The sequence below is a fragment of the Octodon degus genome, unplaced genomic scaffold (assembly GCF_000260255.1).
Source record: "Octodon degus isolate 3935 unplaced genomic scaffold, OctDeg1.0 scaffold00064, whole genome shotgun sequence".
Taxonomy (NCBI): domain Eukaryota; kingdom Metazoa; phylum Chordata; class Mammalia; order Rodentia; family Octodontidae; genus Octodon; species Octodon degus.
The window spans coordinates 12,477,961-12,491,043 of NW_004524640.1; the positions used below are offsets into that span (position 1 = coordinate 12,477,961).

General features: G+C 41.4%; 3 protein-coding genes across 4 annotated transcripts in view; 1 reads left to right on the forward strand and 2 right to left on the reverse strand.

Annotated features, from left to right (window-relative positions):
• The window catches only part of St13 (ST13, Hsp70 interacting protein), a 34,339-nt gene extending 32,030 nt beyond the window's left edge, over positions 1-2,309 (reverse strand). The window contains exon 1 of the mRNA XM_023718949.1: positions 2,058-2,309. Coding sequence (XP_023574717.1) covers positions 2,058-2,167 — 110 coding nt within the window. The 5' untranslated portion in view covers positions 2,168-2,309. The remainder of the gene's footprint in view (positions 1-2,057) is intronic.
• Positions 2,310-2,684: 375 nt separating this feature from the next.
• Positions 2,685-13,083, forward strand: part of Xpnpep3 (X-prolyl aminopeptidase 3) — an 83,085-nt gene continuing 72,686 nt past the window's right edge. Inside the window, exon 1 of one of the 2 annotated variants that reach the window (XM_004634647.2) lies at positions 2,685-2,810. In XM_004634647.2, the coding sequence (XP_004634704.2) occupies positions 2,747-2,810 (64 nt within the window). In that variant the 5' untranslated portion in view covers positions 2,685-2,746. The remainder of the gene's footprint in view (positions 2,811-13,083) is intronic. The other variant, XM_023719007.1, reaches the window with a different exon arrangement.
• On the reverse strand, positions 5,709-7,384 carry Dnajb7 (DnaJ heat shock protein family (Hsp40) member B7). Its single transcript, XM_012515435.1, is given in 6 exon segments — positions 5,709-5,872; positions 5,875-6,141; positions 6,476-6,501; positions 6,850-6,914; positions 6,916-6,976; positions 6,978-7,384. Coding segments are annotated over 6 exon segments (990 nt in total).

The window sequence follows — 13,083 nt, forward strand, 5'->3', positions numbered from 1 at the left end:
ACTCAGGCCCTTGCACTTGCCAGGGAAGCGCTTATTCTACTGAGCCATATCCCCAATCCCATCTGATACAAACTCAATTAAAGGCTTTAGCATCCATAAAAATAAGTTAAATTTAGATAAAACTAAAGACAGCAAAATTAGGTTATAACATCCCAGTTTAAGTTCAAAGTAAGGTCCCTGCTAATGTCCAGATGCTTCACTCGATACTTAATCTCTTAATTAAGAATGCTACAGGAAAAATATAACAATCAAAAAGAAAAACCTGAATTACTATGAGAAACAAACTAAAATCCATAGCGATTTTGAGAAACAGTAATGCCAAACACATTTTGTATACATTAACTGAATTTTCTACAAAGCCATACATAGCCTATTCTCTTAAGCACAAGCTACAAAATTGCTCATAGGTGAGAATGAATTCAATTCTAGTCACAAACTAATTCTGAAAAACAAGATTCTTGTTAGCTTGTAGTTATAGAATTTAATATCTTCCCTAGAATAAGCCTGTTGGAAAAAATGTGTAATTATGATTTCACTTTCCCCTATATTACTAAAGCAACAGATCAACATTTACAGTTGCAACAGCATTTCTTATGAGTCAAAGAGTATTCACTCTTGTGAAGTGAACTTGCACAGTATCAATTTTTAAAATTTGAATGTATTAGGGTCAGTGAGATAGCTCAGTGGACAAAGTACCTGCTTTGGCAAGCGCAGGAACCTGGGTTCAATCCCTAGTCCCACATGCCATGCTGAGCCCGCCACAGGGGTCCACTGAGCTGGCGACAGAGTATGGCATGGTGGCACATGCCTGTAATGCCACCGCTGGGGAGGTTGAAACAGGTGTTTCACCATGAGACCAATCTGTGTAGTGAGGCCCTGTACCAAATACCCAAATTTAAAATAGGAAAAAAAAATCTTTTTCTTTTTAGCGATACTGGAGACCAAACTCGCAGGTGCTCTACCACTGAGCTACACCCTTAACCCTTCGTATTTTGGCACAGGATCTCAACTGCCCAGTCTGGCATTGGAGAATGTCCTGCCTCAGCATCCTAAGTAGCTGGGTCATACAGGCCTGCACTACCACTCCAGTGAAGTCTCGGTATATTGCCCAGGCTGATCTCTAACTCCTGTTCTAAAATAATCCTCCTATCTCAGCTGTAACCTGCTTCTACATACACCACCAGTAATAAGGCTACCAGACGCCCCGCCCCCTCATCCGTCTCCCCATCCCATAACTCCCCTCCCCCGCCCCCCATTTGACTACTGGGCCTCAACCTGTTAGATGTTTCTTAAAAAAAAAAAAAAAAGAAGAAAAAAAGAGAAAGAAAACTAAAAATCACCTCCTAGGGATATATTTCCCATTTTCTTTTGATGCCCTTCTATATACCCAGACAGTACTGTTTACCAGCAGCTGGCACAAAGCTCCTTCTATTAATTCTTTGTGTGTAGAGAAGCAAAAGATATGTTAAGGATAAAAATATTTCTCTGAAACATGCTGACCCCCGAAAAAATTCATTTCCTTTAAAGGTTTGTGGTGATAACCTTGCCACAAACGGAGATACAATAAATCATTCCCAAGGTAATTAATTCTACGCAGTTCGAATCACAGTAAAGCAAAACTGCTCAGTTACTATAACGTACTAAACTAACCTTGCAGTAACATTTAATGGGATAGTACATAAAAACGCTCCGATGTGCCAACGCGACTCACTCGGGACGCCAGAGAATTAAAAAAACTCCCCACGCTACACCGAAGTTCTGCCCTTCTCGCCCCACTTTCCCTCCCGTCTCAGGCCCACCAGGGCGCGCAATCGTCCGCATCTAGCGAGCGCGAGACGCGCGCCTGGGGGCCGCGGGGAGCCCGGCTCGGCCCGCGTTCCCCGCCTCGTACAGTCCCACGTTCGCGATCCTCCATAACTCCTCGAAGTCGCCCCCTTTTCAGGCGAGGGCGCGGGGTCCCCAGGAGGCTCCGAGCCCGCTCCTCTCCGCGCCGCGCCACTATGGTGGGCCCAGCTCCCCGTTTTCCCGCTCCAACGGTCCCCAGGCCCGGGTCTCACCTCTCCACCCACTCCCTCAGGAAGCGCATTTCTTCGGTGTGCAAGACGCTCGGATCTTGCTTACACATTTTCACGAAGGCCCGAAGCTCGTTTACTTTGCGGGGATCCATGGTCGGCAGACCACGGGCGGCTGCTGACGAGGCTGCGGGCCGATCCCAGGCACGGGCGATGGCTCCGCACGACGTGCAGAAGGGGGCGGTTGCCGCGAGGCAGAACTGACTAGAACGTCTCCGGCAGCCGGCTCCGCCCCCCAGCGGCCTCGTGACCCTGGGTCCTTCGCTCGCTCATTCCTGCCCTTCCACATCTGCTCCTGCGCACTGGCTAGAATCTTCTAGAAGTGTGGCTGTTTGTGCTCTTGCCTGCCTCGCTACACAGACATTCTTATACTATTCAACCAGTTGCCAGGATAGATGGAAACACCTATGTGAACGCTTTCGAACTGGCAGAGAGCCACCTAGAATCAGATATTCTGTGGATGGGGGTGCCATGTGTAGCTCGATTCCTTAAATAAAAAAAGGGCCACAGGCCTCAGCGTTAGTCCGGGACGTGACGTCATCATTTTGCGCCGCCCAGAATGAAAGCCCGCTAGCGGCGCCCTCCGGAAGGGGCGGGGTCGCTGGCCTGGTTTCCTAGTGACACGGCTCTGCAAGCTGACTTCCTCTCTTCACCTGACGTGTGAGCTGGCGGTCATGCCCTGGCTCCTCTCAAGTCTCAAGCTGCTTCCCGCCATCCCAAGCGCACGCGGTTTCTCAGGTTAGACTTTCCTCCCACAGTGTCCGCTCAGAGGGATCCGAATTGGTCTCAGTCGGTCCCTGATTCTACAAAACCTTCTGGTTGGGGCCTCCGTGGACTTCATACTTACCGGCTACGCCTGGAAGAGGGTGGGCCCTGTGTTCTTGCTACGTGAGGTTTGGGGAAGCTCAGACGACTGCCTAGAGAAAAGTGTGTGCCATCCCCCAAAGGAACTGTCTTCAGAGTTACCCGGACTCAGAAGTTGTGTCAGTTATCACCACATTTGTTTAGGTGACACAATTACATTCTATAGCTCATATTTCTGCTGGGTCAACTTAAAATCCTGTTTTCATGTTTTCAGAAAGAGTTGGTTCGGAAGCTGGCCCCCGAGTGCACACAAGAACTTTGTGTTTAGTATCACGAATACCTTGGGCAGGTCCTCTTAGAGGAACTGAGAACACTCTGAGGCTTTTTGTATGTGAAAAGTCTTTGTAATGACAAGATGAAGGAGCCCAGGAACAAGGGAAACCATGTTTTGTCGGTGTGTGTCATTTCAAATCAGTAATGTGATAAATACGAAGTTTAGTGAACACTGAATCATATACCATGCAGGCGGATTTAGCATATTAATAGCTGCTGCCCCACAGTGAATCTGTTCAAATACTTACACTGCATGACGGGGAGATGTATTTGGCAGTAATTTGCAAAATAAACTTGACCATGGAGCCCCTTTTCTGTGGTGGATTTTGAACTGGTAAACCTGGAACACATTTTGTAAACGGTTAGACTATAACATAAATGTGTGATAAAATGCAAAGTTGGGAGAAAAACCTAGGGGCTGGTTCATGGAGGGGCTTGCAGGTTATGTTAGAAAACGAACCTTTTCTTCTAAGCTATAGACCATTGATGAATTTTGAGAGTCGCATAAAATGACTAAATTTGAATTTTTAGTTCTTTGCTGAGAGTGGAGAAATGGGCTGTACAGTTAGATAAGTAGAAGTTAAAATATCCTAAGTTTTTATGATTTCAATTTATCAAAATACTTTTGATGCTAATTGTGCCTAGACTTTTCCTGTAATAAATTACTTTTCTTCCCCACATATATACCCATTGGAAAGATAAATAATACGAAACAAAACAATAAAAGTAGTAATGTTGTGCCAGGTGTGGTGGGGCACACTTGTAATCACTTCATCTGCAAACCTGAAGTAGGAGGATCACCATGAGTTTGAGGCCAGCCTGGCCTACATAGTGAGTTCCAGGCCATCCTAAACTGTATAGCAAGACTGTTTCAAAAAACAAAACAGACTGTCAGGTTGTTTTGAGAAATACTGGTTAGTACTGGCTTGAAATAATCACTACATAAAATTTACTGTATTAACCACGTTAAATTCTTTGTAGTGTTAAGTATATTTACATTGTTATGAAACATTTCTATTTTGTAAATCTGAAGCTTCATACCCATTAAGTAACCCCCTTTCCAGGCTCTGGTCATCACCATTCTTTTTTTTTTAATAGTTTACCTTTTTTTTTAAAAAATGTATTTGGTACAGGGTCTCACTACGTAGATCAGACTCATGGTGATTCTCCTGTTTTCAACTTCCCAAGCACTGGGATTATAGATGCGTGCCACCATGCCCAGTCTCAGTCATGGTCTCAGCACACCCCCAGGGTGGGACCAGCATGACACACCGGAGATCATACCCTGGCTACTGTGCTGTGCCTAAGCAGGTGCTTTAGTCCGCTGAGCTACCTGGCCGGCCCTACCAGTCTACTATCTATTACTATGAATTTGACGACATTATTTTTTTTAATTATTTATTTATTTGTGGAACCAGGGATTGAACTTGGGCCCTTGCTCTTGCCAGGGAAGTGCTTCTTCCACTGAGCTATCTCCCCGGCCCCATTGACTACTTTAGATACCTCATTTAATTGAATTAGCACAATATCTTCAAGACCCATCCACGTTATATTTAACAGGATTTCCTTTTTTTAAAACTGAATACCCCCACTACCACCATTGGGTGTGTGTAGTTCATTCATCTGTTGCTGGAATTTGGCTTACTTTCCTTTTTTGACTGTTGTAAATAGTATAACATTTTATGCAAATATAAATCTGGCTACTTTTAATTTAAAATACTCAGTGTGTCATACTATATATCAAGTCAATTGGGACATCATCAGAATAGTTTCATAGTCTTAGAGAAACAGTTCAGGCTCAAGCTTGGTCACGTGAAGTCATGGATCACTGCTGGGACATCTTAGGAGTCTGATTATGTAGCAAGCAGAAATACAGACTTATGTCAGAGAGGGCTCCATTATGCTGTCATGCTGGAGTAGGGGCCAGGACTGGACCTTCCATAGGGAGCCAGTTAAGAGTCACAAAGACCCATCCTGGGACCTCTGCTATTTGGAGCTCTAGTGGACCATGTGAAAAAAGTACTCAAGCTGTTGACATGTATCTTAGTATGTATTTTATCTCCTAATGTATTTCACAATTTGTATTGAGGTTCTCATTAGGTAAAGAAAATGAAATAGATCATAAACTCTAGCAAAGACATTTCTGAAGTGGAGGTAGTGGTGCATGCCTGTAATCCCAGCATTTGGGAAGCTGAGGCAGAAAGATCATTGAGTTTAAGGTCAGCCTGGGCTACATAATGAAACCCTGCCTTTAAAAAAAGGACAAATAGATAAACAAAATAAACTTTTTAAAGTCTGCAATTTCCAATCTTAACATCACCAGTTGTTATCACAAATTCATATTTTTCTAACATTCCTAATCCAAATAGCTACTAACCAAATGTCTACAAACTTAAATACTAAAAGACCACCCTTAGATAGTATTAAAATGTTATGTACAAGACTCTGATTAACCAAAACACAGAATCATGTTCAAATGTTATCGTATATCTAAAGAGTTTAGCAATGCCTTTTGGCTGACTTCTGTACCTCATTGTGCTTCTTTTCTTTGCTCCCACTCTTATAAACTTCTTTGAGCATTACTGAGAAAATAGAAGGATCCCAGTTGTTAGGGACCCAAGGTGTAGGGTGCTCATCATTGTCCATAAAAGCATACTGAGACAATGCTGGGAGCTGTGGAAATTTGATGAATAATCATTTGAATGTTTTCTCCAGCTGTATTTTTCTGCAAAGTCCTCTTTGTCTCCCATGTCATTTACAAGGAGAAATTTCCACTCAGGATCATCTTTAGTTTCTCTTTCTTGATTGGTCTCAGTATTTTTGTTTAAATTCATATTTCTGTCATTAGTCTTCCCTGAAGTTGTAACGTATATGCAACTGCCCATCCCAGTATCATCAAATGCCAAGGAAGAGCATGCAGGAAGACTTTCATCATAGTCTCAATCATAAGGCTGTATCCTAAGGGCTGACGAGATAGCTCAGTGGACTAAGCGCCTGCTTAAGCACAGAGACTGAGGTTCACAGCCCTGCTCCTCTTTGTGACCACGCCCCTGTGGGCACTGAGACCAGGCATGGTGGCACATGCCTGTAATCCCAGTGCTGAGGAAGCTGAAAACAGGAGAATCACTAGGAGTCAGAGCTGCATATTGAGACCCTGTACCAGATACATAAAAAAACAAAGTTAGCTAAAAAGACTATATCCTCCTGATAGCTCGGTGGACTAAAGCACCTGTTTAGGCAGAGCACAGCAGCCGGGGTTCAATCCTGGCCTGCTGTGCCGACCCTGCTCCTGCTTCTGGGTTGTGCTGAGGCAGTGATTGAGACTGGGTGTGGTGGCACACACCAGTAATCCCAGCACTTGGAAGGCTAAAAATGGGAGGATCACTATGAGTCCAATCTTCGTTGTAAAACCCTGAACACCCTGTACCAAATGCATTTTATTTTTTAATTTTTTATTTATTTATTTGTGTGTGTGTGTGTGTGTGTGTGGCCAGCTCAGCCCACCAGGGGGCGGGGCTGGCTGGCATGTGGTGCTGGAGGATTGAACCGCGGTCCCTGTGCTTTGCTAAGCTTGTTCTAAGTAGGTGCTTTAGACCACTGAGCCATCTCACCAGCCCCCCAAATGCATTTTAAAAAAGACTATCCTGTATCAAATGAAGAAAAAGTCTTAAGAGCGAAATGTTCATTAGGAGTAGAGTAAAAGAAATCCTGCACTTCTACTTGTGTTTCTGCTTCCATATGAGCTTCTTGGACTATTAAAAAGTTCAAGAGTCTTCAGAGGAGTGAAACGAAAATGTGTCCTTTTCACCATGTATTTCACTAAAGACATCATCTGGCTTACAGGTTGTGGAGCCATAATCACGTTTGTCATCAAAGTCACTTCCACCTTTGTCATTTAATCCTTTGCTATACTTACTGTAAATGTCCCGCTTTTCATCATTAGATAATACCTCATATGCCTTAGGTACTTCTTTCAATTTTCTTTCTGCTGCTCCTTTATTATGTGGATTTTTATCAGGATTCCTTTTAAGTGCTGCTTTATGACAAGGCTTTTTAATATCCTCAGGTGAAGCATATCTCTGTACTCCTAGAATTTCATAATCACCATGTTTTAACGGATTATTAGAAATGGGTGCACTGTTGTTTCCTTCAGGCTCAGGCTTGGTCACAATCATGGATCACTGCTGGGAGACCTTAGGAGTCTGATTATGTAGCAAGCAGTTACAGGCTTATGTCAGAACTGCATTATGCTGTCATGCTGGAGCAGGGGCTAGGCCTGGACCTTCCAAAGGGAGCCAATGAAGAGTCACAAAGACCATCCTGGGACCTCTGCTATTTCCCTGGAGCGCTAGTGAACCATGTGAAGAAAAGTATTCAAGCCGTTGACATTTATTTTAATCAGACCACTGAGAAAGTGATATAAGTAGGTGGTTGAACCACAAAAGCTAAAATGGGGGAAGCACTGAATGCTAATTAGTCTTAGACACCTGAGGCAGACTAGGGCATCAGGGACAGCAAATTGTCTAAATGCAAGCTTTCTATGGGCCAGTAGTGTCTGTCATTCTAGATGATGGTATCTTTGTTTGCCTAGAGTTTGCTATAAAATGTGTAGAGATTTTGGAAATCATTCATGTGTGTATTCATTATATAATGTTTTGATTTTGTTCTCTGAGACAGGGTCTCATTGTATAGTTCAGACTGCCCCGAACTTGCTATGTAACCCAGACTAGTCTTGAATTTGTAGTAATCCTGTTGTCTTAGCCTCCCAAGGGCTGAGATTATAGGTGTGCACCACCTAGTTTATATAATTATTTAATGCCCACGTATTTCCAAGCACAGTTTTAGCCACTAGTGATATTGAACAAAAGATGCCAGTTTTTGTGGTTGTCTCAGTTACTCTTCTCTTGTTGCTGGGACAAATGCCTGACACTCAAAATGAAAGAAGGAAAGGTTTATTTAGCTCACAGTTACTGGAGATTTTAGTCCACACTCAGCTGACTCCAAGGCAGAGTGGCACATGGCAGAGAGCAACCTTTCATGGCAGCAGCCAAGAGCAAGAGAGCAAAGAGAGGAGTAGGGACAATAATGGCTACAGAGAGCAAGTCTGTCTCCCTTAAGTCACATTCAGGCTATCTGCCTCAGGCTGGGTATAATACACACATAATCCCAGCTGATCATGAGTCAGTCACAAAGTCTGGATGTCCACCCCATGACTGCGTGAGGTTTTGGGGGGACAACTAGACACAAACCATAACAATGGTGAATATAAAAAGTTACGAACAGTGAGCGATTAAGGCACAGACACATGTAATCCTAGCTACTGAAAAGGCTAAGGAAGGAGGAGTGAGAGTGGGAGAGCAGCCTGAGCAATTTGGGGAAACCCTGACTCAAAAAATAGGAAGTGTTATGGGGAATAGCTCAGAGCTCAACCCACAGTACAGTAAGCCCTCAACTTGTGAACCAAGTCTGTTCTGAGAGGGTTGTTTGTAAGTCAGATTTACTTGTAAGCCGGCAGTCTTGCTTAGTACAACTGTGAAAACTGGCAACTCAATGTTCCAAAGTCAGGGACTTACTCTGTCACAAAAAGGAAACAAAATAAGCAATATTGGCTTTACAGAGTTTCTGAGATGACATTAGAGCTGAAACCCAAATGATGAAGAGTCAGCTTTATAGAATTTTATTTCTAGTTCGGTGGAAGCGATTCAGGGAGAGAGGGAGAGGGAGGCACACAGAGAGAGGGAGAGGGAGGCTAGGGATCCAATCCAGGGCCTTGGGCATGTTGCACAAGTGCTGTATAACTGGGGTAGATTCCCAGCACTCATTTATGTCTTTATGGGTCAGTGACTCTTGTATAGAAAAGCACTGTTATGGGCACAAGTAAGATTGAAGAGCCTAATAAGCAGTAAATTAGACCAATATTGATTTTTTTTTCTTTTGGGGTGATTTAAGTTATCTGTAAGCTAATCTCAATTTAAAAGCTTTACATTCTATTTTTGGCTCACTGTATTGTCCTAGACAATTCCCCATATTGTTCTGTTCTCTGTTTTCTATTTGTATCTGTTGTACTTTCCGTCATATTTGTAAACACTTCAGTTAGATGATGTAATGAAATGTGAAACTGTAATGGTGTTTCTAGATGGACTTTTCCAGGCTGTCTGCCAGGTCTAAATATTTTTTGCTTTGCTTTGCTTTTTTTTCTTTTTTTTTTTAATATACTAGTTGTCAAGAAATATTGTGAAATGTTAGGAACTAAATTTAACATTTCTCCACTGTGTGTATTTACATGTGTTTATATGTGGTTTGTGCATGATTATATTTACCTTCCATTGAAAATAGAGTATTAAACATTTTGAGCACCCTCTGAGTCACTGTATACTATAATTTATGTACATATTCGTTTAACTGACGTAGCTTTCAGACCAAATAACTACATATGTTGAGCTCTTAAGCAAACTTAGGTTTTTTGAGAAAGAAAGTAGATTGCTTAAGGCCATGTAGCTTGTTAGTGAAAAATGTGATGTTTAAACTTGAGTCAGATTCCAAATTCCACTTTGTTTCCATTGTAAACAGAGTGCTATTTTCCACTCCATTTTTAAGATAGGAACTTGAGAGTTAAGTTCTACACAATCCCACAAACATGTACTGAGAACCCATGATAGAGAGAAAAGTAGAAAATTTAAAATTCTGCTCCTAAGTAAATTTGAGAAAAGTAATTTTAGTAGAGTGTAAAAGTGTAACACAAAGCATTGCTTCTATAATTATCCTCACCCTTCCCAGCAGCTGTGCCATTTTTTTTCTGCTCCATTCACAGTTAAACTTCAAAACTGTCTCAGAATTTGTGCCTTTTCACATCCTTGGCATACTCCTTCCAGTCTGGCTTCCATCTTTTCTTTGTCCTTTTTCCTTTTCAAAACTTTTTCACCCAGTACTGGGTATTGAATCAAGGCCCCCCTGGCTGAGCTATATCCCCAACCCTTTTTTATTTTTTACTTGAGACAAGGCTCACTAAGTCCCTGAGTTGCCCAAGCTAGGCTTGAACTTGTGATCCTCTTGCCCTCATCCAGATTAATAAAATACCAAAGCATCAGATTTTACTCAGTCTCCCCAAGTAATTAATATTCATGACTTTAGATACTATCTAGGTCTCGTGGCACCTTAATTTCTGTATGTAGCATGTCACTTTTCCAACTGAATTTAAGATTTCCCAATTTGAAAACTCTGCTGTTGTAATAGACAATAAGTATTTTGGTCTTTCTTTTCTTTTCTTTTTCTTTCTTTCTTTCTTTCTTTCTTTCTTTCTGTGACAGAAACTCCTTCTGTAATTTAGGCTGGTCTTGAACTCACTGTGGAACTCAGGCTGACTTCATATTTGCTGCAATGTTCCTGCCTCAGTCTCCAGAGTGCTGGGATTACAGTTTACCACCATGCCTGGCCTCACATTTAATATAATGGTGCAACCATTTGTTCAGGCTAAAATCTAGAAATTATTCTTTTTTATTTTTATTTTTTAATGTATTTAGTACAGGGTCTCACCACACAGATAAGACTTCTAGTGATCCTCTTGTTTTTCAGCCTCCCAAGCACTGGGATTATAGGCAAGTGCCACCACGCCCAGTCTCAATCTCCATCTCAGCATGCCCCATGGGAGGGCCAGCACAGCACACTGGGGATTGAGTGCTTTAATCCACTGAGCTATCTGGCTGGCCCCTTAGGAATTATTCTTAATTTCTCCTTTTTACTTATTCCCCACATCCAGTCAGAAGCCAAATTCATTGGCTTTTTACATTCAAGGTATATGTATGCCAAATTCAGTCAGAAAAAAATAAAAGTCAAATAACATGATTCAATAGCAGTGGATGGGACCATAAGAGAAAGCTTACTGTGTGATGTTTCAGCTGAGTTTTTAGAAGTTATATAATCAAGAACCAGGTGTGGTGGCACGCCTGTAATCTCAGCACTCTCTAATCCTAGCTCTCTCAGGAGATTGAGACAGGAGTATCACTGGGAGTTCAAGACTGGCCTGGAGGTTACAAAAGTGAGCACAAAGCCAGCCCAAACTGCATAGCAAGGCCCTGTCTCAAAAAAGAAACAGTTTCCCCCACCTATAAAAAAAATCAAAAAAGAAAAAGAAGTTGCATAATCAAAGACATAAGGAAACTCTATTTTATTTTTATTTTTTCTATTTTTTGGAAACTCCATTTTAGACCAAAAGAACTCTTATTTTTTAAGGCAAATGCTGTTATACAGCATAATTTACTTGAACCTTTCAAGCAGTTTAGTGTGGATACAATAAAATTTTTTTATAATTAGACTAGTCTAATAAACAAAATCTAGATTATGAAAGGTTGAAAGCTAGAATCTCCTAGGTTTTCATTTTGGGTTTGGTGTTTGTTTGTTTGATTGTTTTTTGGGCCAGCTCAGCCCATCTTGGGGGCATGGATGGTGCAATATGTGGTACCTGGGATCAAACAGCAGTCTGTGTGTGCTTGCCTAAGCAGGCACTTTAGACTGCTGAGCTATCTTGGCAGCCCCTGTGTTTAAAGACTTTGAAGCACTGAAAAAATTCTAATAAAAATTCCTTTTTTTTTTTTTTTTTTTAATTCTTATAGCATTAGTGTGGAGGCTTGAATTTGAACCTGACCTGGCTGGTCAAATTCAAGTGAGCTTGAAGCAAAGTATGTACATAAGTATGTACTCTACCACTGGGCTGCGGCAAAGAATTAGATCACCTTGGAACTAGTGTAGCTATGGAGGATGAATTGGAGAGGCAAAACACAAGATGAACCGAAAACTAGCAGACCAGTTAAGAGGCTGTTGCCTTAGTCTAGGCAAATGAGAACATAAACTAGGGAAATGATGTTGAAAAGGACTTGGATAACTTGATATACATGCTTTGATACTAATTATATGACCTTTGGCAGAAGGTCCGTTTATTTGGAGTAAGTAAACAGCTATTGATACTATATTTAGTCTACTGAAAATAAACTCTTATGTCACATGTTGAAGTATTAGATGGCTTTGAACTTGTCAAAATTGCTGTGCTTGGGGTAGTCCAAAGATAAAATTGGGTGTGCTAATACTGTTTTATCTGGACATAAAAAGAACTGATTATCTTTTAACATTTAGTTATTTTACAGTTAGACAGTGTAGTACACTAGCTATGACCTTTAGAAATTATTCAAATCATTGTTTTATCTCAGTACATCGTAAGCAAGTTACATAACCCTTCTGTTTTCTTTCGCATCCTTACAAAGCAAGCACTGTAATAGTACCTCCTCAAACACAATATATACTATTTGTTTGAAGATGGAGTGTTAGTAGACTTGGTTTCACGTGGATAAAGTACTGTATATTTGGAAGTATTAGCAGGGAATGATAATCCTGAGTGCTTCAAGGAAGGTGGATTTAGCGTGAGGTCTACTATGGGAGGAAGGCCTTTGTCTGTCCTTTCTGTATCTTTTGGATTTTGTCCATGTGAATGTTACCAATTCAAAAGTTAGTTTAAAAATACAACTTATCTCACATAACTATAGCAAATAAGTTCATAATACTGAGTGATTGGAATACTTTTGGGAAAATAATAATGGAATAGATGTTGGCACTCATCAATAAAATTGACACAACTGTGATTTGAAGCCATTAAACACATTGTGCCTCTGCTCTTTAGTAAGGAAAAGTATAGCTGCACCCTATATGAGCTATGCATGTTAGATCAAGAACTGGCTTACAGATAAAGGAAGCTGAGGTAGTTCTGCAAATTCTCCACTTCATACTACTCTGTGGTCACCTGAGCAACATGTTCTACTTGCTAGAACCTCTGTCATTTCTCCCTATGCCCTCTGTCCCTTCAGGAAATGCAAACATGAAAAAGCAA